Genomic DNA, 26,581 nt, shown 5'->3' on the forward strand with positions numbered 1-26,581 from the left:
TCCCAATAAACCCTACACACCTGGCTTCTTGCCATATCCTTTGATGCCCTGACCAATTAGGAAATTACCACCTCCACATTAAATATACCCACAGACTTGGCCTCCGCCGCAGTCTGTGGTAGGGTATTCCACAGATTCACCACTCTCTGGCAAAAAAATTCTTCCTCACCTCTGTTCTAAAAGGTCGCCCCTCAGTTCTGAGGCTGTGCCCTCTAGTTCTGGATACCTCCACCGTAGGAAACATCCTCTTCACATCCACACTATCTGGTCCTTTCAACGTTTGGTAGGTTTCAATGAGATCCCCCTGTATTCTTCGAAATTCCAGTGAGTACAGGCCCAAAGCAGCCAAGCGCTCCTCATATGTTAACTCCTTCATTCCCGGAATCATCCTTGTGGACCTCCTCTAGACTGTCACCAATCACAGCACATCTTTTCTGAGATATAGGGCCCAAAACGTTTGACAGTAATCCAAGTGTGGCCTGACTAGTGTCTTATAAAGCCTTAGCATTGTCTCCTTGCTTTTATATTCTATTCTCCTTGAAATAAATGCCAACTTTCCATTTGCCTTCTTTACCACAGATTCAATCTGTAAATTACCCTTCTGGGAGTCTTGCACTGAGACTGCTAAGTCCCTCTGCACCTCTGATGTTTGAAGCTTCTAGCCCTTTTAAATAATAGTTCACACTATTGTTCCTTTTACCAGAATGCATTATCATTCATTTCCCAACATGTATTGCAGCTGCCAGTTTTTTGCCCATTCTTCCAATTTGTCTGTCCTGCTGCAGTCACATTGCTTTCTCAGCAGTACCTAACCCTCACCTATCTTCGTATCATCCACAAATGTTGCTACAGAGCCATCAATTCCATTATCCAAATCATTGACAAGCAATGTGAAAAGTAGCAGTCCCAATTCTGACCCCTGAGTCACTTGCAGCCAACCAGAAAAGGCCCATTTTATTCCCACCTGCTGCCTCCTGCCTGTCAGGCATTCCTCTATCCATACCAGTATCTTTCTTGTAACACCATAGGATTTTATCTTGTTAAACATCCTCATGTGCGGCACCTTAACAAATGCCTTCTGAAAATCCAAGTAAATAACATCCACTGCCTCCTCATTATCTACCCTGCTTGTTACTTCCTCAAAGACTTGTCAGGCAAGTTTTCCCTTTACAGAAACCATGCTGACTTTGACTTATTTTATCATTAGTCTCCAAGTACCTTGAAACCTCATCCTTAATAATGGACTCCAACGCTTCCCCAACCACTGAGGTTAGACTAACTTCCTTATAATTTCCTTTCTTTTGCTTTCTTCCCTTTTTAAAGAGTGGACTGACATTTGCAATCTTCCAGTCCTCCAGGGCCATGCCAGAATCAAGTGATTCTTGAAAGATCAAGACCAATGCATCTGTTATCTCTTCAGCAACCTCTCTTGGGACTCTGGGATATAATCCATCTTGTCCAGATGACTTACCACTTTAAGATTTTTGAGCTTACCTTGCACTTTATCCCTTGTAACTGCAGTGGCACTCACTCCTGCTCCCTGACACTCACGGACCTCTGACACACTACTAGTGTCTTCCACAGTGAAGACTGATGCAAAGTACCCATTGTTAATCTGCCAATTACTTGTCCCCCATTACTACCCATTAACATATGAGGAGTCATATGTTAATTTGCTATTAACATCTGAGGTGTCCATGGAGGGAAGGCTGGTTTCCATGATGTGCTAAGATGTGCCTGTAACTCTCTGCAGTTTTGGCAATCATGGCAGGATAGTTGCCAAATGAAGGCATGATGCATCTGGATAGGCTTCTTCCTGCGGTGCATCAAAAAAATTGGTAAGGATCAAAGGAGGTATGTCAAATTTGACTGTCCTCTTGAGGAATTAGAGGTGCCTGTGAGCTTTATCGGCTTTGGCGTCTTCGTAGTTGACCGAGACAGGCACGAAGCTGTCAAGCATCAGGGAGGAGGAGGAGAAGATGGCGGTGCGACGCAGCTCGCAGCGGCCAATCCGGTGGTGATATTTGTTATTTGTCAAGTAGGGTGCCGTGCGCAATCCTGATTTGATGGGGACAGAAGTGAGAACAGGGAGGAACATCTGGTGAAACTTCTGAAATGCCTGCTTCGCTGCTGCTGCTACTGTGTGGTCCAGAATCTCCGGAGGGAAAGGCCTCGAGCCCTTGGCTTTGCTTGTTGTTTGGTGGCTAGGGTGGGGTCGAAGTGCTCGGCAGAGGATGGTGTTCGGAGGGGCTGGTCAGAAGCCCAAAGTTTTTGGACGGGCTCAGAGTCCACTGCGGTCAGGTGCTTCCATTGGTGCTGCATCGGCAAGTTTGCGGCGTTTGGAGGTTCACGGCAGGGAGAGTTTCTCCCTTCTGCTGCCTGCGTGAGAGGATGAGGCTATTGAGGCTATTGAGACTTTGAGACTTTTTTTTACCGTGCCCATGGTCTGCTGTTTATCAGATTATGGTATTGCTTTGCACTGTTGTAACTATATGTTATAATGATGTGGTTTTGTAAGTTTTAGTCTTGGTTTGTCTTGTGTTTTTCTTGTGATATCATTCTGGAGCAACTTAGTATCATTTTTAATGCATGCATTTCTAAATGACAATAAACGAGGACTGAGTGTCCTCATAATCTAATCTAATCTCAACCGCAGTACTGTTGATGAAAACAAGACCATGTGCACTGTTAACCCCCCACCCCCACCACACTCTTCCTGGAGTCAATGATCAGCTCTTGTTTTGCCAGCATTGAAGGGGGCATTGTTATCATGCCTCCATGTCACTAGGCTCTCTGTGTCCATCCTGTACTCTTACCTATCATTATTTGATTCCTTAAGGTTGTTATAGCAGAGGGGTGGTAGCGGGGACAAGCTTCCACTAGCTATTAAATGCTCCCAATGGTGTGCACGTCAAATAGCCTCTGGCATCAAAGTCCAGCTCCTGGTCTTCACGTATAACTTAGCTACTAAGTGCAACAGAACCATTTTTACTGACAAGGGAAGGGGCAAAGACAGGATACTGGCACCTTAAAACCAGTCACTTTGGACAGATGGGGCTTGTCAGCTGTGGTTGGCAGCTTATCTAGGAGAAGGAAAACTCTGATCTCAAACCTTTGTTTCCTTGGGGTTATACGCATTGATGGGGAAGGCTTCAGGAGTAACTCATGAGTGAAAGATCTGGAGCTGGCTCTCAAAAGCAGTCCTAGAATGAGTTCAGCACTAACTGGCAACTCCTGTAACACTGCTGGTACCAAACTGAATCAGTCTTTGCTGTTGCTTTGAGTTCATCAGATGCGTGAAGAGGGGGAGCTTGTTACATGGAGCTTGTTCTCTACATCATACTACCCAGGCTTCCGTATCTAGACAGCTAGGATGCAATATCAGTGGTCGACCCTGACCGACGGAGGCCTCACTCACTCATTATTTGAGGTACAGACCACTGCAGTTCTATCATTTGCAAACTTAGACCATAAGACCACAGGACATAGGAGCAGAATTAGCCCATCTGGTCCTTCGAGTTGCTCTGCTATTCAATCATGGCTGATCCTTTTTTCTTCTCTTCCTCAACCACTGTTCCCAGCCTCCCCGTAACCTTTGATGCCATGCCCAATCAAGAACCTATCTGCCTTAATTACACCCAATGACCTGGCCTCCACAGTTGCATGTGGCAACAAATTCCACAAATTCACCACCCTTTGGCTAAAGAAATTTCTCCGCATCTCTGTTTTGAAAGGATGCCCCTCTCTTCTGAAGCTGTGCCCTCTTGTCCTAGACTCTCCCTCCATGGGAAACTTCCTTTCCATATCTACTCTATCTAGGCCTTTCAACATTTAAAAGGTTTCAATGAGATCCCCCCTCATCCTGAATTCCAGTGAGTACAGACCCAGAGACATCAAAGGTTCATTGTATGATAACCCTTTTATTCCTGGAATTATCCTTGTGAACCTCCTCTGGACCGTCTCCAATGCCAGCACATTTTTTCTAAGATGATGGGCCCAAAACTCTTCACAATACTCAAGGTGAGACCTCACAAGTGCTTTATAAAGTCTCAGCATCACATCTTTGCTCTTGTATTCCAGACCTCTTGAAATGAATGCTAACATGGTGTTTGCCTTCTCACCACCGACTCAACCTGCAAGTTAACTTTAAGGGTGTTCTGCACAAGGACTCCCAAGTCCCTCTGCATCTCAGATTCCTGATTTTCTCCCCATTTAGAAAATAGTCCGCACATTTATTTCTACTACCAAAGTGCAGGACCATACATTTTCCAACATTGTATTCCATTTGCCACTTTCTTGGCCATTCTCCTAATCTGTCTAAGTCCTTCTGCATCCTACTTGTTTCCTCAACACTACCTGCCTCTCCACTAATCTTCGTATCATCTGCAAACTTGGCAACAAAGCCATCTATTCCATCAACTATATCATTTATATACAGCATAAAAAGAAAAAAGAAGTGGTCCCAACACCAGCCCCTGCGGAACACCACTAGTCACTGGCAGCCAACTGGAAAAGGATCCTTTTATTTCCTGTCACTGCCTCCTACCAATCAGCCAATGCTCTAACCATGTTAATAACTTTCCTGTAATACCATGGGCTCTTAACTTGGTAAGCAGCCTCGTGTGGCACCTGGTCAAAGCCTTCTGAAAGTCCAAAAATACAACATCCATTGCATTCCCTTTATCGATCCTACTTGTAATCGCCTCAAAAAATTCCAACAGGTTCTTCAGGCAGGATTTTCCCTGAAGGAAACCATGCTGACTCTACCATCTTGTCCTGTATCACCAAGTACTTCATCACCGCATCTTTAACAATTGACTCTAACATCTTCCCAACCACTGAGGTCAGACTAACTGGTCTATAATTTCCTTTCTACTGCCTTCCTCCTTTCTTAAAGAGTGGAGTGACATTTGTAATTCTGCAGTCCTCTGGCACCATGCCAGAGTCCAATGATTTTTGAAAGATAATTTCTAATGCCACCACAATCTCTAATGCTACCTCTTTCAGAACCCTAGGGTGCAGTTCTTCCGGTCTGGGTGACTTGTGTATCTTTAGATCTTTCAGCTTTTCGAGCACCTTCTCTCTTGTAATAGTAACTACACCCACTTCTCTTCCTTCACATACTACAACATCAGGCATATGGCTAGTGTCTTCCACAGTGAAGACTGATGCAAAATACTCGTTTAGTTCATCAGGCATCTGCTTAACCCATGTTATTATTTCTCCTGCCTCATTTTCTAGCAGTCCTATATCCACTCTCATTTCTCTTTTATTTTCAACATATTTGAAAAACTTTTACTATCCACGTTGATATTATTTGCTAGCTTGCTTTCATATTTCATCTTTTCCCTTCTAATGATTTTTTTTGGTTGCGCTCTGCAGGTTTTTAAATTCTTCCCAGTCCTCTATCTTCCCACTAATTTTTGCTTTGTTGTATGCCCTTTCTTTTGCTTTTACAGTAGCTTTGACTTCCTTTGTCAGCCATGGTTGTACTATTTTACCATTTGAGTATTTCTTCACATTTGGAATACATATGACCTGCTCATTCCTCATTTTTCCCAGAAATGCATGCCATTGCTGCTCTGCTGACATTCCTGCCAGCAGCTCCTTCCAATTTACTGTGGCCAACTCCTCTCTCACACCACTGTAATTTCCCTTACTCCACTGGAATACTGCTACATCAGACTTTACTTTCTCCCTGTCAGATCTCAAGTTGAACTCAGTGATATTTTGATCACTGGTTCCTAAGGGTTCTTTTACCTTAAGATCCCTAATCACCTCCAGTTCATTACATAACACCCAATCTAGTATAGCTGATCCCCTAGTAGGCTCAACGGACAGACTGCTCTAAGAAGCCATCTCTTAGGCATCCAACAAACTCACTCTCTTGAGATCCATTACCAACTTGATTTTCCCAACCCACCTGCAAGTTAAAATCTCCCATGACTACCATAACATTGTCCTTTTGACACACCTTTTCTGTTTCCTGTTGTAATCTGTGGTCCGCCTCCCAACCACTGCCTGGAGGCCTGTACATGACTGCCATCAACGTCCTTTTACCCTTGCAGTTTACTAACTCAACCCACAAGGATTCAACATCTTCCGATCCTATGTCACATCTTTCTACTGATTTGATGCCATTCTTTACCAATGGAGCCACACCACCCCCTCTGCCTACCTTCCTATCCCTGCGATATAACGTCTAACTTTGGACATTCAGCACCCAACTGCAACCATCCTTCAGCCACGATTCATTGATGACTACAACATCGTACCTGGCAATCTGCAATAGTGCAACAAGATCATCCACCTTATTTTTTGTACTACGCACATTAGATGCATCACCTTGTGTACTGTATTTGCTATCCTTTCTGATTCTGCATCCCTAATGTTTTGATAGAATTTATCTCTATCCTCAATTCGGGAGGAGAAGATGGCGGCGCGACACAGCTTGCATTGGCCACTCCGGTGGTAATGTCTGTTATTTGTCAAGTAGGGTGCCGTGCGCAATCTTGATTTGATGGAGACAGACGTGAGAGCACAGTGGAACATCTGGTGAAACTTCTGAAATGCCTGCTTCACTGCTGCTGCTACTGTGTGGTCCAGAATCTCCGGAGGGGAAGGCCCCAAATCCTCAGCTTTGCTTGTTGCTCGGCGGCCGGGGTGGGGTCGAAGCACTCGGCAGAGGATGGTGCTCAGAGAGGCTGTGTTGGAGGGGCTGGTCGGAGGCTCGAAATTTTCGGACGGACTCAGAGTCCACTGTGGTCGGGTGCTTCCAATGGTGTTGCATCGGCAAATTTGCGGCGTTTGGAGGTTCATGGCAGGGAAGGTTTCTCCCTTCTGCTGCCTGCATGAGATGATGAGGCTATCAAGACTTTGAGACTTTTTTTTACCGTGCCCATGGTCTGCTCTTTATCAAATTATGGTATTGCTTTGCACTGTTGAAACTATATGTTATAATTATGTGGTTTTGTAAGTTTTATAACCATATAACAATTACAGCACGGAAACAGGCCATCTCGGCCCTTCTAGTCCGTGCCGAGTTGATTTGTCCTGTGTTTTTCTTGTGTTATCATTCTGGAGGAACGTTGTATCATTCTTTAATGCATGCATTTCTAAATGACAATAAATGAGGAATGAGTGTCCTCATAATCTAATCTAATCTAATCTAATTTGTTCCATCTGTCGTTGGTGCATATACCTGTATAATTGCTATATCAAATGGTTGTCCTCTGAATCTAACAAGGAGCGCTCATTCTGATATTGCCCAATGTCCTAAAACACTTTTTGCCATGTTTTCATCCATAAGAATTCCTACTCCATTAGTATGGGATGTTCCACAAGAATAAATTAGTGGTTTATTTCTATTCTGACATGTTCCGGCACCTATCCAACGAACTTCACTAATTCCCATGATGTTAATCCTTAGTCTTTCCATTTCATTTATCACATTGTCCAATTTTCCTGCTTGATATAGGGTTCTTACATTCCAAATGGCAATAATTTTCTTTTGTGTTACTTGAATTTTATGAGCAGTAGCTTGATGACGTTCGGAGATCCCCTGCTTCCCAGAATCAACCCTACCGAGTGAAGCATCTTCAGAATTATCTTGAAGATCTTCTTGATGCTGTTGTTGTGTGATACATTTTCTGAGTTTGACCATGGTTTTCTTAGCAAATAGATTCTAGGAAACCTAGTATCTAGCAACGGTGGTTTGCTATTGCCTCTGTTGGGCGAACTAAAGAAATCGCCATTTCTCTTCCCAAATGTTCATCCGCCTGTACTATAGCCATTGACATTTGAGGTCCTAGCTCATCCACCTTCTCCATCATAAGTTCAGTTACTGAACCTGCCGGATCTGCCGTTGGCCTTCACTCGTATCCTGAGCAGGAACTCTTGCTGGTGTTACCGTTCAGGGTCAGAGCGGCCCTGGGAGCAATGAATGACTAAGGGGTAACTCCACTTTCCCCAAAGCTCTGAAAGTCCCCAGTCACCAGTTGCAGTTTAGAGTCATACCCAGGACAACCATTTGATTTAGCAATTATACAGGTATATATACCAACAGCAGATGGAACAAATGAGGATATAGATAAATTCTAAGAAGAGCTTGAACAAGCAAAGAATGGATGCAAATCTCAAGATATTGTTATTGTCATGGGAGATCTAAATGCTAAAGTAGGACAAGGTGCTGATGGAAATACCATAGGAAAATTTGGGCTAGGGGAAAGAAATGAAAGAGGTGAGAAATGGGTAGAATGGTGCAAGATGAATAATCAGGTCATTATGAATACCTACTTTAAAAACCATCCAAAAAGCTTGTGGACCCGGAAAAGTCCAGGTGATAACACCAGAAATCAAATTGACTTTATTACTATAAACCAAAGATTTAGAAACTGTAATACGTCATGTAAAAGTAAAACTTAAAACCTAAAGAAGCAAAAACCTGAACAATCCCTTGACTACTTGCAATTAATTAAAGAAGAAAACTTAAGACAAAAATTTACAATTGAAGTAAGGAATAGATTTCAAAGTCTAGAAATAGAATCTGTTGAAGATGTTAGCAATCATGTAGACGTGAAGTTTAACTCTCTAAAGGATGCCTTGGTAGAATCAGCAAAGTCATGATTTTTCTTAAAAAAAAAGAAAAAAGCACAAAGAATAAATGGATGACAGATGAAATCAAAAATCTAATGGAAGAAAGGAGACGGAAGAAAGCAAATCCTGTAGAATATAAGTCCTTAGATAAAAAAGTTAAAAGTTTATGTCAAAAAGTCAAAGAAGAAAGGTTAAACCAGGAATGTGAGCAAATAGAGAGAATCCCTATTACTGATCCAAAAAGGTTCCATCAACAAATCAAGAATATCACTGGTTAAAAGCTCCTCTGTTCTTCAGGTGGATGTTTGAGAGCAAAAGACGGTACCATTATCATGAAAAAAGATGAGATGATGAACAGTGGACTGAGTATATTCAGGAATTGTTTGAAGACGAACGAGGTGAAAAACCAGAAATTAAGAAAAATATTGAAGGTCCAAGTATTTTAAAATCTGAAGTTTGTAATGCAATAAATAAGATGATGAAAGGAGAGGGAGCTGGTCTTGATGAATTAGTAATAGAACAAATTATAGCCCTTGAAGGTTATGGAATTCAAATACTTACTGATTTAATCAATGTCATTTATGAGACTGGAATAATACCAGAAGAGATGAAAAAATCAGTAGTTATCACTCTTCCTAAGAAACCTGGAGCAATAGAATGTGAATTACATAGGACCATAAGTTTAATGAGTCATATCACCAAGATACTTCTAAGAATTTTGATGACAAGGGCTAAAAGTGAGATACAAGCTGAAATAGGTAAAGAACAATGTGGTTTTGTGAAAGACAAAGGTACAAGAAACACAATATTGACGTTAAGGATACTATCAGAACGAGCTATTCAAGTGCAGAAAGATTTGTTTGTTTGTTTTATCGACTACACAAAAGCATTTGATAAAGTGAAGCCAATAAGTTATTTGAAATATTACAGAAAGCTCTAGATCTAGATTCGAAAGACCTCTGCCTAATCAGAAATCTGTATTGGGAACAAACTGCTAAGAATAGATGGAGAAGTGAGGCGTTAGACAAGGGTGTGTTTTCTCCCCTGATTTATTTAACGTGTACACTGAAACAATATTACAAAAAATAAGAGGCAGCTTGGGAGTCAAAGTTGGCGGTGAAAACATCAATAATTTCAGATGTGCAGATGAACCTGTGTTAATTGCAAGTATGAAGGAAGAACTACAAAACTTAATTGATATAATTGTTGAAGAAAGTGCAAAAATGGGTCTATCAATTGCGAAAAGACAGAATGTATGGTGATATCCAAAAAGAAGGTGATATCTACAGGCTGAGAATAAATGGGGAAGACATAAAACAAGTACAGAACTTTTGCTACTTAGGAAGCTGGATGACATCAGATGGCATGTGCGACATGGACATCAAAAGAAGAATAGGGATGGCAAAAGACAGCTTTACGAGAATGAAGAGTATACTGACCAATACTAAACTAGGCATGACAACCCGCCTCAGAGTACTGAATTGTTACGTTTATCCAGTTATGTTATATGGCTCAGAATTTTGGACAATATCTAGTAACATGAGGAATCAAATTGAAGCAGCAGAGATATGGTTTTTGAGGAGGATGCAAAGAATATCATGGACGAAACGAATATCTAACAAGGATGTCATGAACAGAGCAAACACAAAAAAAGAAGTCATGTATGAGATTATGAAAAGGCAACGTAACTTCATTGGACATGTGATTAGGAAAGAGGATTTAGAACGCACGATAATTATGGGAAAGATTGAAAGGAAGAAAGCAAGAGGAAGACAAAGACAAATGATGATGGAGACAGCAGCCAGAGAACTGGAAATGAATACCAATGAATTGATCCACTTGACCCGAAACAGGAGTGTGTGGGCCTTGGCAGTCAAATCTCAAACTGGGCACAGCACCTGATGATGATAAAGAATGTTTTGATACTCACTCTGTTGGCTGCAACTAAGTTCCATCACCTACCCGCCCTTCCTGACAGTCTGATGGCACATTATCTTTACTTTTTTACCATCCGTCCTTTACTGAGACCCTTCACTCCTGTTCCCACCCCCTTGCCAAATTAGCTTAAACCCTCCCGAACAGCTCTAACAAGCCTGCTGACAAGAATATTGGTCCCCCTTAGGTTCAGGTGCAACCCGTCACTTTTGAACTGGTTATACCTCCTCCAGACGAGATCCCAGTGATCCAAGAACCTGAAGCCCTGCCCCCTGCACTAGCTTCTCAGCCATGCATTTATCTGCTAAATCATCCTGTTTCTACCCTCAGTGGCATGTGGCACAAGCAGCAATCCAGAAATTACTACTCAGGAGGTCCTGCTTCTCAGCTTTCTACCTAGCTCTCTAAATTCTCTTTTCAGGACCTCATTGTTTTTCATTCTGGTGTCATTGATTCCAATATGTACCAAATTGGTAGATGGAGTTAGCACACAATCTGGTCACACTGTTGTGAGTGTAGAAGGAGTAGGAAAGGGGGCAGATGATATACCCTTGTGGGGCACCAGTGTTGAGAATGATCATAGCAGAGGTGTTGCTTCCTGTCCCTATGGATTGTGGTCTGTCAGGAAGTCAATGATCCAGTTGCAAAGGGAAGTGTTGACCTCCCAGGTGTATGAGTTTGGATATGAGTTTGCTTAGACTTACAGTATTGAAGGAGAGCTGCAGTCAATGAACAATAATCTGCGTAGATGTACTTACTGTTCTGATGTTGCAGAGATGTGTGTTAAGGCCAGAAAGATGAAGTCTGCCATTGAAGTCTGTTAAAAGTAGGTGAATTGCATTAGGTGTGGAGGTTGTCTGAGGAGGCTGGAGTAATACATACTTTAAAAGCCTCTTAAAGCACTTCATAATGGGAGATGTCAGAGCAACCGGGGTAGTCACTAAGGCACCTTACTTTGTTCAAATTCAGTGATTTCAGTTAGAACCATAGAACCATTCGGCCCTTGTAGTCTGTGCCGAAACTTTATTCAACTAGTCCCGTTGACCTGCGCCCAGTCCATAGCCCTTCCGACCTCTTCCATCCATGTATCTATCCAATTTATTCTTAAAGCTTAAGAGTCAGCTTGCATTTACCACATCAGATGGCAGCTCGTTCCACACTCCCATCACTCTCTGAGTGAAGAAGTTCCCCCTAATGTTCCCCCTAAATCTTTCTCCTTTCACTCTAAAACCATGTGCTCTCGTATTTATCTCCTAATCTATGTAGAAAGAGCCTACTTGCATTTAATTTGTCTATATCTCTCATAATTTTGTAAACCTCTATCAAATCCCCCCTCATTCTTCTACACTGCAAGGAGTAAAGTCCTAACCTGTTCAATCTTACCCTGTAACTCAACTCCTGAAGAGCCGGCAACATCCTAGTAAATCTTCTCTGCACTCTTTCAATCTTACTGATATCCTTGATGACCAGAACTGCACACAGTACTCCAAATTTGTCCTCACCAATGTCTTATACAACCTCACCATAACATCCCAACTCCTATTCTCAATACTTTGATTTATGAAGGCCAGGATGCCAAAAGTCTTCTTTACAACCCTGTCTACCTGTAGTGATGCCACTTTCAGGGAATTATGTATCTGAACTCCCAGATCCCTTTGTTCCTCCGCACTTCTCAGTGCCCTACCATTTACTGTGTATGTCCTACCTTGATTTGTCCTTCCAAAATGCAACACCTTACACTTGTCTGCATTAAATTCCATTTCTGGCCCATTTTTCCAGTTGGTCCAGATCCATCTGCAAGCTTTGAAAGCCTTCCTCGCTGTCCACAACGCCTCCAATCTTAGTGTCATCAGCAAACTTACTGATCCAATTTACCACATTATCATCTAGATCTTTGATATAGACAACAAACAACAATGGTCTCAGCACAGATCCCTGAGGCACACCACGAGTCACAGGCCTCCAGTCTGAGAAGCAATCATCCACTACCACTCTCTGTCTTCTCCCACACAGCCAATTTGGATTTCAGTTTACAACCTCTCCATGGATACCTAGTGTCTGAACCTTCTGAACTAACCTCCCATGTGGGACCTTGTCAAAGGCCTTACTAAAGTCCATGTAGACAACATCCAGTGCCTTCCCTTCATCCACTTTCTTGGTAACCTCCACGCAAAACTCTACAAGATTCGTTAAACACTTTCTACCACACACAAAGCCATGCTGATTGTCCTTAATCAGCCCTTGGCTGTCCAAATACTTGTATATCTGATCTCTGGGAACATCTTCCAATAATTTACCTACTACTGATGTCAGGCTCACCAGCCTGTAATTGCCTGGTTTACTTTTGGAGCCTTTTTTAAACAACGGAACAATGAGCTACCCTCCAATCCTCTGGCACTGCACCCACGGCTAAGGACATTTTAAATATTTCTGCCAGGGCCTTTGCAATTTCTACACTAGTCTCTCTCAAGGCCCGAGGAAATATCATGTCAGGCCCAGGGGATTTACCTACCTTTATTTGCTGTAAGGCAGCAAGCACCTCCTCCTCTTTAATCTCTATTTGTTTCATGACACTACTGCTTGTTTCCCTTCCTTCCATATACACTATGCCAGTTTCCTGAGTAAATAGTGATGCAAAAAAGCTGTTTAAGATCTCCCCCATCTTGTGAGGCTCCACACATAGACGACCACTCTGATCAATCTAGGGGACCAATTTTGTCCCTTACTATCCTTTTACTCTTAATATACTTGTAGAAACCCTTCGGGTTTACCTTCACATTACCTGCCAAAGCAACCTCGTGTCTTGTTTTTGCCTTCCTGATTTCCTTCTTTAGTATTTTCTTACATTTTCTATATTCTTCAAGTACTTCATTTGTTCTTTGTTGCCTATATCTGATATACACCTCTCTCTTTTTCTTAACCAGATTGCCAATATCCCTTGAAAACCAAGGTTCCCTATGCCTGTTAACTTTGCCATTAATCCTGGCAGGAACATGCAAACTCTGCACTCTCAAAATTTCCCCTTTGAAGGCCTTCCATTTACTGAACACATCCTTGCCAGAAAACAACTTACCCTAATCCACTCTTCCTAGATCCTTTCTCATTTCCACAAAATTGGCCCTTCTCCAATTTAGAACCTCAACTTGAGGGCCAGACCTATCCTTATCCATAATTAACTTGAAACTAATAACATTATGGTCACTGGACCCAAAATGTTCGCCTACACATACTTCTGTCACCTGACCTGTATGGTTCCCTAACAGGAGATCAAGCATTGCATCCTGTATCGTAGGTACCTCTACATATTGATTTAGAAAACTTTCCTGAACACATTTGACAAACTCCAAGCCATCTAGCCCTTTCACAGTGTCGGAATCCCAGTCAATATGTGGAAAGTTAAAATCTCCTACTATTACAACTTTCTGTTGTAATTAGCCAACCTTTCCAGATCATATATGGTCTTGGAGTGATCGAATGAAAGCATGTGATCTTAAAATATTAACTGCTTTTCTCTTTCAAGATGTTACCTCACTTCAAAGTTGAAAGTAAATTTATTATCAAAATACACTTACGTCATCATATACAACCCTGGGATTCATTTTCTTGCTAGCATACTTAATAAATGCAATAACCATAATAGAATCAATGAAACATCACACCAATAGGGTAGACAACCAGTGTACGAAAGACAAGAAACTGCAAATACAAAAAAAAAATTATAATAAAAAAGATAAGCAATAAATATCAAGAACATGAGATGAAGAGTCCTTGAAAGTGAGTCCATAGGTTGTGGGAATAGTTCAGTGATGAGGCAAGTGAAGTTATCCCCTCTGGTTGAGGAGCCTGATGGTTGAGGGTTACTAACTGTTCCTGTGTGAGCCCTGAGGTTTCTGTACCTTTTTCCTGATGGCAGCAGCGAGAAGAAACCCTGACCTACGTGGTGGGGTAACTGATGATGATGTGCTCAGTGGTGGGGACTGTAATGGACTGGGTCATATCCACTACTTTTTCTGTTCAAGGACATTGGTGTTTCTATACCAGGCTGTAATTCAGCCAGTCAATATACTCTCCACCACTCATCTATAGAAGTTTATCAAAGTTTTAGATGTCATGCAAACTCCTAATGAAGTGGCGCTGATTTGATTTCTTCGTAACTGCAGTTGTGTGCCTGGCTCAGGACAGGCCCTCCAAAACAGTAGCACCAAGGAATTTGAAGTTGCTGACCCTCTCCACCACTGATTCCCCCCCTCCCCCCCCCCCCACGATGAAGACTGGCTCATAGACCTCTGGTTTCCTCTTCCTGAAGTCAATAATTAGCTCCTTGGTCTTGTTGTCATTGAGTATGAGGTTGTTGTTATAGCACCACTCAGCCAGATTTTTATTCTCCCTCCTATATGCTGATTTGTTAACATGTTTGATTTGGCCTACGACAATGGTGTTGTCAACAAATAATAAAGGTGCTGAAGCTATGCTCAGCCACATAGTCGTACGTGTAAAGTAAGTAGAGCACACAGTCTTGTGGCGCACCTGTGCTGATGGAGATTGTGGAGGAGATATTGCCAATCCAAACTGACCAGGGTCTGCAAGTGAGGAAATCGAAGATACAATTGCACAAGAAGTGTTCTTTACATTTTATGTTATTACTTCAATTTCTGACACGTAGTGTTTTTCTTCTACAGTGTTTTTAATCTCGTAGTTCCAGCATTGACTTTTCCCCCTTCTGTCTTCTATGTTTGTTCTTTTATCCCCTTAAGTTTGCATGTCCACCAAACTAATTAGCTTCAATTACACAGCCTGTATCATCCTCTCTGAGCTAGCATTGCCACTATAACACATCATTTAGGCTCTCATGTTCTCTATCCTATTATAGGTATTTCTGCTGACCTATCTACCCCTTTCCGTTCCCTTAAAATTAATACTTGTTTGATTTCTAACTTTCCTTAGTTCAATGAAAAACCATTAACCCAAAATATTATTGTTTTTCTCCACCTACCTGTTGGGTATTTGTAGCACTCTGTTTTTATTGCATACTTACATCTTTTTTTCAAGGCTTGCTTTGCATAGAATTGCTCAATCGTATGCCGTTTTTTTAAATAGCATTCTCACTATATCTACCTGCCTTTTAATCTCTGAAAAAATTTTAAGAAAGGTACCACTCCATGACCACTATAAATCTTCTTAAATGTTGCACTGCTCTCATTCTCAATTTTCTTCCAAAGTACCTGTGATCAATGAAGTACTCATTTTGTAATACATTTTTTATTATTTATCTCTTCTCAGATTTGATCGGAGTAGCACAGTTAAATGAACATTTCAGTAAAGTGTAAATGAGACTGCTACTGTAATATGACTATACCTCCATTGTTCCATTTTCTTCTAACATGCAAAACAGAATACTTAAGCATTTTTCACTATTCATGTTGGTGGTTTTACAATGCTTGAATTTATTTCTAGAGCTGTGAACATTCATCCTGAATTGCCAAAATTCTCTTACATTTTGGATAAGTGCATATCTTATTTCCTTCTCCAGTTCTGTCATTCATCTGTCTAATTCCCAAGCATGTTGCATTTCCTGTAGTACTTGGTCCGTGCTGTCATCATTGAAGATTAGCTATACTCCACAGCCTTAATGATTTAGCTTCTCCTACACTTCTTCATTTACCTTCCAAGAAAGATTATTTGCTATTAGTTGAAAATAATTGGTGTAGAGCCCAAATATGTCTCTCCCCAGTTTGCTGTTTTTAAAGACCATCATACTCTATTTTGAAGCATGACATGCTTATTCTTCACCAGCTACTATCCTTGGTTAAAAACCTTGGAGACGAGTAATTGGGATTCCAAGCATAGAACATAGAATAATACAGCACAGTACAAGCCTTTCAGCCCACAATGTTGTGCCGACCCTCAAACCCTGCCTCCCATATAAGCCCCCACCTTAAATTCCTCCATATACCTGTCTAGTAGTCTCTTAAACTTCACGAGTGTATCTGCCTCCACCACTGACTCAGGTAGTGCATTCCATGCACCAACCACTCTCCGAGTAAAAAAACCTTCCTCTAATATCCCCCTTGAACTTCCCACCCCTTACCTTAAAGCCATGTCCTCTTGTATTGAGCAGTGGTGCCCTGGGGAAGAGGCGCTGGCTATCCACTCTTATCTATTCCTCTTATTATCTTGTACACCTCTATCATGTCTCATCTCATCCTCCTCCTCTCCAAGGAGTAAAGCCCTAGCTCCCTTAATCTCTGATCATAATGCATACTTTCTAAGCCTGGCAGCATCCTGGTAAATCTCCTCTGTACCCTTTCCAGTGCTTCCACATCCTTCCTCTAGTGAGAAGACCAGAACTGGACACAGTACTCCAAGTGTGTCCTAACCAAGCATAGAAAAGGATAGGTTATATTATCCACTACTTGCCTTTTTCCTGTACCACCACTTCTTCCCTTGGATAATGATTTATTTCATGGTGCCATACTGCTGCTTGTGTTTTCTTTGTGAGTCTCTATCCCATTTCATAGATCTCTATTATTGCAGGTCAGTTAGAGAAGTTCCAGGAACTGTGTATGTTGTTATCACCCAACATGTTCTTGAAGAGAATGGTCACCCAGCTCCTGTACCTGTTTTTTTTCTTTATAGTGGTCACTGCTGCTTTGTGTGTTTCTGTAGCTTGAGTCAAGTACAGTAACTTTTTTTGTACATGGAAGGTAAATATTGCTGGCAACACTGGTATATATTGTCCATTCCTAATTGCATTTACAAATCAACTAGGCTAGTAGTTCTGTGATATATATAGGCTTCACCAGGTCATGTCCCCAAAGACCCACACCAATTTTTACTAATATCCCATAGAAAGCAGACTACTATCCAGACGCATCAAACTTGGTACGGCCACTGCTCTGGCCAAGACTGAAGAAATTTCAGAGTTGTGAGTACAACCTTGTCTATCATGAAAACCGACTGCCTCTTTATTGATTCTGTCTGAATTTTCCACTGCCTTGGGAAAGCAGCCATCATGATCAGTGATGGCTGCTTCTACCCCGGTCATTTTCTTTTGTCTCTCCCTTCCATTGGGCAGAAGATGGGCAGAGAGCACAATGCATACCACCAGACTCGATGACTGCTTCCATCCCACTGTTATAAGTCTCTTGAATGGACCTTATACGATAAAGATGAGCTGTTAATCATCCTGGCCCTTACATCTTATTTGTCTACCTGTAATGCACTTTCTAATAACTGTAACGCTATATTCTGCATTCTATCATTGTTTTTCTTTAGTACTACCTCAACGTGCTTATGTATGGAATAATCTGACTGGATGGCATGCAAACAAAAGCTTTTCACTGTATGTGGGTGACAATGGTAAACCGTTCACCAATTACCAGACAGCAGATTTCCTTCTCTGAAGGGCATTAGCAACTATCTGGTAGTTTTATGCTTACTGTTCCAGTTATTATCTACTCCTCTTGCAGCCCAACCTATATGACCTCTCCTTATAATGTTAGACCCCTACATTGGTTGCAGTTATATTCAAAACTCAGGGCATATGATGTTTGATTGTGCATTTTAGACCACATATATTTAGCTTTGTGCTGAGAATTTATGCTATAAGCTGTGGTTTGAAATTTATGATATAAAATCTTTTCAGTTTATAGAGAACAGATTTTTTCTTCCTATTAATGTGGGATAGATTTACAATTAATGCTCAGGTGACTTAACTTATTCACTATGCCTATAATGACATTAGAAAGCTTTAACAAATCTGTAAAAAAAAAAATCACATTCACAAGAGTACCAACAATCCACTACTTTTTGCAACTTATTGCAAAAACCGACAACTTTAAGTGGTTAGTTAATATGGTTTTATGGTATTAATATACAAAACTAGAGACGTATATTCCTGTAAGGAATTTGTCAGTTCTTCCTGTGACTATGTGGGTTTCCTCCGGATGCTCACATTCCAAACGACATATGGATTAGGTTTAGAAAGTTGTGGGCATGCTACGTTGGCACCACAGGCATGGCAACAGATGCAGACTGCCTCCAGCTCATCCTTGGACTTTGTTGGTCATTGAAGCAAAAAACTTATTTCACTGTATATTTTGCTGCACAAGTGACAAATAAAACTTATCTCTGTAGATGAAATTACAATTAATATTTTATAAATATGTTTTGCATGTTAAATATAAAGGTTAGCATGAGCATTAAGATAAATATGTAATACTTTTAGTAGGAAGAAATTTTAAGTTTAAGAATCTAACTAATGGAAATCAAATTAATGGTAAACTGATGTTGCCTTTCATTATTTATTGTATTTGTGAATTATTTATATATAAAGTAATTCCAAACAAAGTATTTGTGTTAGTTTCTAAAGGAGCAGCTAAAAGAGCTTTTAGGAGACTAATACACTTTTTAAAATATTCCTAGCATGGTTACTACAGCAGAACGGTGGTTTTAAGACTCCTTGAGACTAAGTACAAGTCTTTGGTAAGTGTTCAGGAGTTTAGAACTGGATTTATTCTCATGTCTTGTATATAACATGACTCTGTTAATAATGACTGCAGTTACATCCTCCTCATTTTCAGTATTGTTAATTTGTTATATATATTGAATTTATACACCAAATAGGATTAATGTAATATTTATTGAATTTGTGCACCAAACAGCACGAAAGACTATATTAATAAACAAAACTAATTAAATGATCCCATTGAATTATGTTGAGAGATGGAAGAGCTACCAAAAACAGACATTCTGGGTTTTCTCTGTCAATCTTATTTTTAATAATAGAAGTCAAGATCGAAATATACATCCAATAAATTTATACAGTTGTATTCCAACATCTAAGTCTGTGGTAGGATGGCCATAAAGAACCTGTAGTTCTACTATTGCTCCACACTGTCTTTTATATTTTTATAGAATATGTTAAAAGGAGAGATTTGTACATTCGTGATGTAATGTGGATGGTTGTGAGAAACTGGAAGGAAACAGAAAGAGCAGAAATAAAATGAAGGATATAGAGATCTAATCTGTGAAGAAGTAACTATCACTTTTGCAATTCCTGTTAGCGATGTGCTTTCATCATCCTTATCTTCAGTAGTACTTGATATCTGTTTGACAGGGGGTACCAGGAATAGAGAGCAGTATTGATGGCTTTGGAGAAATTGGAGAAACTTTATGAAAAAGTAAAGGAAAATATTTCAGGATGTTGTATTAGTATCTGAAACCTAAAGATGAAGTGACAAGGGGCCATACTATATTTCACAGCCTGAGGATGAAATGGAAATGTATCAGCAGACTAAATGCTGATCTTCAGATAGAGGATATTCTTCTATAGAGGATGTAAGGAGTGAAAGGAAATGTTAATAGTTCTACCATGTTTTAAAACCTTCCAATTGTTCATGGTTCCACAACTTTTAATCCAACATTAGGAATTCAGAAGGACAGTGAAAAAAAATGGAAAAGCAAAACCAAGCCGTTTTGAATGGAATCTGCGGCTGGAACAGGAAGAGATTTGATTCTCAAGACAAACTAGTGTTTCAGAACTTTACAGGACTAGAGCTACAGACTTTGAAACAAGAGGTAGTCAAATCAACTTTGAGGCCAAGAGCCGCTACCAGTTGCTGGGGGTGCTGAGAAATTAAATGGAAGTTTGTATCTGAAACCATAGTATGGTTTTTGAAAGATGTGGTTCCTTGGCAGGGTTACATCAGCCTCACCGTACAAACACTTGTGGTGTTTGCTTGTTTTATAATGAGGACTGACCTGACATGCATGAGGATGTAAGAGTGTCAGGCTGAGATAGGCAAAATTGAAACATCAATCAATCAATCCTGAAACATCAATCAATCAATTCTGAGGCTGCAAAGGTGTATTAGCCATTTGTGAAGGGTATATTGTTTGTGTTTGGCAGAGGGTAGGGAATGTTTTTTGGAAAATATTTCTATTATATTATTTCTGCAAGCATTCATAGGCAAGGTAGCTGTGGCGTGAGTAAGTTCATTTATATGCAATCCATATGATGTAATTAAGAGTACTGGCATATATAATAAATATCAGTTGATACACCATACATTTTAGGTATATTAAATGTAAAATGAAGTTTTCCAATTTGTTTTTTAAATGCTTGAGGCAGAGTATGGACTTCCTTTTCAAGTGCATTGTTTTTCATATAGATATCCATTTTGCTTCTTACAAATCATAATACCCTGAAATAGAAACATAGAAAATAGGTGCGAGAGTAGGCCTTTCGGCCCTTCGAGCCTGCACCGCCATTCATTATGATCATGGCTGATCATCCAACTCAGAACCCTATACCTGCCTTCTCTCCATACCCCCTGATCCCTTTAGCCACAAGGGCCTTATCTAACTCCCTCTTAAATATAGCCAGTGAACTGGCCTCAACTGTTTCCTATGGCAGAGAATTCCACAGATTCACCACTCTCTGTGTGAAGAAGTTTTTCCTCATCTCGGTCCTAAAAGGCTTCCCCTTTATCCTCAAGCTGTGACCCCTTGTTCTGGACTTCCCCAACATTGGGAACAATCTTCCTGCATCTAGCCTGTCCAATCCCTTTAGGATCTTATACGTTTCAATCAGATTCCCCCCTCAATCTTCTAAATTCCATAGAGTATAAGCCTAGTCAATCCAGTCTTTCATTATATGAAAGTCCTGCCATCCCAGGAATCAATCTGGTGAACCTTCTTTGTACCCCCTCTATGGCAAGAATGTCTTTCCTCAGATTAGTGGACCAAAACTGCACACAATACTCCAGGTGTGGTCTCACCAAGGCCTTGTACAACTGCAGTAGAACCTCCCTACTCCTGTACTCAAATCCTCTTGCTATGAATGCCAGCATACCATTCGCCTTTTTCACCGCCTGCTGTACCTGCATGCCAACTCTCAATGAGTGGTGTACAATGACACCCAGGTCTCGTTGCACCTCCCCTTTTCCTAATCGGCCACCATTCAGAAAATAATCTGTTTTCCTGTTCTTGCCACCAAAGTGGATAACCTCACATTTATCCACATTAAATTGCATCTGCCATGAATCTGCCCACACACCTAATCTATCCAAGTCACCCTGCATCCTCTTAGCATCCTCCTCACAGCTAACACTGCTGCCCAGCTTCGTGTCATCCACAAACTTGGAGATGCTGCATTTAATTCCCCCATCTAAGTCATTAATATATATAGTAAACAACTGGGGTCCCAGCACTGAGCCTTGCGATACCCCACTAGTCACTGCCTGCCATTCTGAAAAGGTCCCGTTTATTCCCACTCTTTACTTCCTGTCTGCCAACAAATTCTCTATCCACATCAATACCATACACCCAATACCGTGTGCTTTAAGTTTGCACACTAATCTCCTGTGTGGGACCTTGTCAAAAGCCCTTTGAAAATCCAAATATACCACATCCACTGGTTCTCCCCTATCCACTCTACTAGTTACATCCTCAAAAAATCCTATGAGATTCGTCAGACATGATTTTCCTTTCACAAATCCATGCTGATTTTGTCTGATGATTTCACCGCTTTCCAAATGTGCTGTTATCATATCTTTGATAACTGACTCCAGCATTTTTCCCCACCACCGATGTCAGGCTTACCGGTCTATAATTCCCCGGTTTCTCTCTTGCTTTTTTTAAAAAAGCAGGGTTACATTAGCCACCCTCCAATCCTCAGGAACTAATCCGGAATCTAAAGAGTTTTGAAAAATTATCACTAATGCATCCACTATTTCTTGGGCTACTTCCTTAAGCACTCTGGGATGCAGAACATCTGGCCCTGGGGATTTATCTGCCTTTAATCCCTTCAATTTACCTAACACCACTTCCCTACTAACATGTACTTCCCTCAGTTCCTTCATCTCACTAGACCCTCGGTCCCCTACTATTTCCGGAAGATTATTTCTGTCCTCCTTAGTGAAGACAGAACCAAAGTAGTTATTCAGTTGGTCAGCCATGTCCTTGTTCCCCATGATCAATTCACCTATTTCTGACTGTAAGGGACCTACATTTGTCTTAACCAATCTTTTTCTTTTCACATATCTATAAAAGCTTTTACAGTCAGTTTTTATGTTCCCTGCCAGCTTTCTCTCATAATCTTTTTTCCCTTTCCTAATTAAGCCCTTTGTTCTCCGCTACTGGACACTGAATTTCTCCCAGTCCTCAGGTGTGCCACTTTTTCTGGCTAATTTGTATGTTTCTTCTTTGGAATTGATACTATCCCTAATTTCCCTTGTCAGCCATGGGTGCACTACCTTCCCTGGTTTATTCTTTTGCCAAACTGGGATGAACAATTGTTGTAGTTCATCCATGCGATCTTTAAATGCTTGCCATTTCATATCCACCGTCAACCCTTTAAGTATCATTTGCCAGTCTATCTTAGCTAATTCACATCTCATACCTTCAAAGTTACCCTTCTTTAAGTTCAGAATCTTTGTTTCTGAATTAACTATATTACTCTCCACCTTAATGAAGAATTCCACCATATTATGGTCACTCTTACCCAAGGGGCCTCGCACGACAAGATTGCTAACTAACCCTTCCTCATTGCTCAATACCCAGTCCAGAATGGCCTGCTCTCTGGTTGGTTCCTCGACAGGTTGATTCAGAAAACTATCTGGCATACATTCCAAGAAATCCTCATCCTCAGCACCCTTACCAATTTGGTTCACCCAATCTATATATAGATTGAAGTCCCCCATTATACCTGCTGTTCCTTTATTGACTCTTAAAAATATTGACTCTTAAAAATGTGTGTATAATGCCACCTTTGAAATGCTTACTGAATACCTCTGTGGGATATGAAAAATACCTCTTTAATCTGGAAAAATGTTAGCAGTTACGAAATGTGATTTTACTTGGTTTTATAATTTGGTTCACAATTGGATTAAAATGTACCTAATCTCACCATTAATACGGTATCTATGTTGTGATAGGATATTCAGTGTTGCATGGGGTAAGATGAAATAGAAAATTTAAAACTTCTCTTTGTTTTCTGTAGATAACTGCATCTGTCCAGCAATGCTTGAATTATTTTGATTCAAGGAATTTAGAGGATGATGCAACTGACAATTTATGTGTAATGCTTTATCACATAAGTAAGTAACTTCAATAGTTATAATTATACTGTACATTCAAAACAATGCACCAAAAAGGATTTATTCTATGTTTACATTTGTTTTATATTTAATGTCATGACCTAAAACAAGCTGGCAAAATAAATGTATTTATTTTGACAGTTCTTTTTTGTCAGGCTGACTCCCCTTGAGAAAATTAATTCCCCTTCTTCGTGCACCAAGTGTTTTAGAAAGTTCTAATTCTTCATTTTTGTCTCAAGACAGTGGTCAAAGAACGTACTATACAGGACATGAATTACAATACATTTGCTTCGTACATTCACTGTGTCTTCTGGGAAGATTGTTGATGTACACTCGTGGCAGAAAACTATTTCCTGTAAAAGTAAAAAACAGAAAAGGTAACAAATATACAAATATTCAAATGAATATTGCATTGTATGAACTGTTTATCTAAATTTGTAAATTCCTAGTAGTTTATTATCTAGTTTCAATATTCCGTTACTATTATAAGATCCATGGTCAGTTTGTTTGGCATAATTCTGTATCAACTTTAGCCCCTCTACCTCTATTGCACATTCCCTACACTCAAATATACAGGACATTAAAAGTTGAGATAGAAACTTCAGGGAGATCTTAAGTCCAGAAAAATGTGAGAGCACTTTGTCACCAGGTTAAGGCTATTTTCAATGATTTCTTATTATCTATTTCCCTGTGTTCTTAGATATCATAACATTGGCCTTATTCAATTTGCCTTTCATATCTTTATTTGTTTCATGATGTTTTCTCTTGTTTCACTGAGGTGATATATTAAAATAAGCAACAATGATTTGATAGTCTTTCATTATGTTTACTCATTTTCTTCATCTTATTAATTCTGTTACCACATTAGCCCATCTCCAATCTGGTTTGAGACTGTAAGATTCAAAATTCAGGATTCCTTAATGTCATTTCTAATACCAAAGTGTAAAGGAGAATGAAATAATTGATCTGATGCAACTCAAAAAAGCACAATAAGATAAAGAACACAATAATACAAAAAAAATATAAATACGTAAGTATACATAGATTGATTGTATGTCCATAAGGTGATGTTAGGCACAGGAGAGTCTGTGTATAAAGTGACTGACTGAAAAATGATAAAGTGATGGTGGTGGAGGTATAGGCATGGAGAGGTTGGTAGTGGGTGGAGGTGTTAATCAGTTATACTGCTTGGGGAAAGTAACTGTTTTTGAGTCTGGTGGTCCTGGCATGGATGCTACGTAACCTCCTCCCTGATGGGAGTGGGATATACAGTCCATGAGCAGGCTGGGTGAGATCCTTCATGATGTTACAGGCCGTTTTCTGATATTTTTTGTATATTTGTCCTTAATGCTGGTAGGCTGACCTTTCCTGTCCATTGTAGTGCAGTTTCTGTACCATGCAGTGATCCAACACCTTAGGATGCTCTCTACTGCACATCTATAGAATGACGCGAGCATAGATGTGCATAGTCCAGCTCTCTTCATAATCATCTCCTTTGTTTGCAAATCTTCTGCTGTATATATTCATCTATTGTTTTTGTAGCTGAAAATGTGGAATTTATTTTCTCTGTAGCATTCCAAAGAAATAAGTATCTTGTTTGGTTCTTTTTCTGTATAAAAAGTTGACTTTACAGATGTAGTTTTTGCAGATTTTTGGCCTTCCATAGAATGCACAAGGTTTCCTAAAATCAATCATGGTCAGCTTACATATCTACAGATCTGTCTTGAAAGAAACATGGATTGAGCACTGCAACTCAATACACCAGCTTGCATCTTTTTCATACTAAGAGAAGATTTGCTGTCAAGGCATGAATAAAGGGACATGTCAGTATCAGTAAACACTTGTTCTGATCCCGCCCCAAATTTATTTATTTATTTAACGATATGGCACAATAATCTGTAAGAAACAAAAGACAGTAGTATCAAAGCACTTTTATCTGTACAAAGCACTTGAGTTTAATCTGAATGTTATTATACCTGATGTTTAAGAATCTGATGTTTAGATATCCTTCAGCGATGGCATGCAGTCATTCTTCCAAAGATGTTCTTCTTCTTCAGCCTAAAGCAAATGTATTTTTTGTCATCTTAGTCCTCTCTTCTTAATTGGCTGGATTGAAAAAAGTACTAGAGAAAAAGAAAGGGTCTTAGGGGAATAATAAAATATGATTTTGTAATCAGCTCAGTAATTTGTTGAAATAAGTGAAGTTTTGATATAGATCTTGATGAAAATATATTTTATTTTATTTCAAATTAAGATCACTTTTAATTGTCAGCAAATAATGATTGCATAATGGACATTAAGAATGTGAAATGTCTTGGTTAGGTTTTAATTTTTTTTCTTTTGCTCTTGCACCTTCTTTTGGGGTATCAACATGGTATGATCAACTGATTAAGGAGTTCAATTTGGTATACTGATATACTATCAGAATGTAGAAGTGGGATATCAGAAGAGAAATAGATGAAGAGGTAGATTATACTTGCTCTATACTAGCTTGTTGGGCAAGGCAGTTGATGTGGATGAATTGAGTCAATGGGCTTGTTTCTATGCTGTATAATATGACTCTAAACTACCCGTTGAGTCATCAACTGTTCAAAAAATTGTGACTCACCTTATATTTAGTTCATTCTTCTACACAATCTCTTGTGCAAGAAGATTTCAATAAAGGATTGGAGACAATTGTTTCAATTATGCAGCTGGAACTACTCACTTTGGAGTTCAGCAACATTGGTAGTAGGCACAATGTGCAAGCACTATCCTGAAACAAATCCGACATTCTTTGACAGAATGCCTAACTGTGTTTGTTAGCTATAAATGTGTTAATTGATTTTAATGGCATTGATATTTTAAACCAGTTAAAATGAAAATAAATATTAGAAATTTTTTTATCTGACTTTTTCATTCAAAAACTGAAAAGTTTTAGATCTTATACCTGAAAAGAATGTAATTTTGTG

At 39.9% G+C, this 26,581-nt stretch overlaps 1 protein-coding gene across 2 annotated transcripts in view; it reads left to right on the top strand.

Moving 5' to 3' along the window:
• tbc1d32 (TBC1 domain family, member 32) overlaps positions 1-26,581 on the top strand; it is a 241,352-nt gene that overhangs the window by 87,177 nt on the left and 127,594 nt on the right. For both annotated transcript variants that reach the window (XM_072279190.1, XM_072279195.1), the window contains exons 11-13: positions 18,955-19,014; positions 23,534-23,630; positions 23,870-24,007. In XM_072279190.1, coding sequence (XP_072135291.1) covers positions 18,955-19,014; positions 23,534-23,630; positions 23,870-24,007 — 295 coding nt within the window. The remainder of the gene's footprint in view (positions 1-18,954; positions 19,015-23,533; positions 23,631-23,869; positions 24,008-26,581) is intronic.

The sequence above is a fragment of the Mobula birostris genome, chromosome 2 (assembly GCF_030028105.1).
Source record: "Mobula birostris isolate sMobBir1 chromosome 2, sMobBir1.hap1, whole genome shotgun sequence".
Taxonomy (NCBI): domain Eukaryota; kingdom Metazoa; phylum Chordata; class Chondrichthyes; order Myliobatiformes; family Myliobatidae; genus Mobula; species Mobula birostris.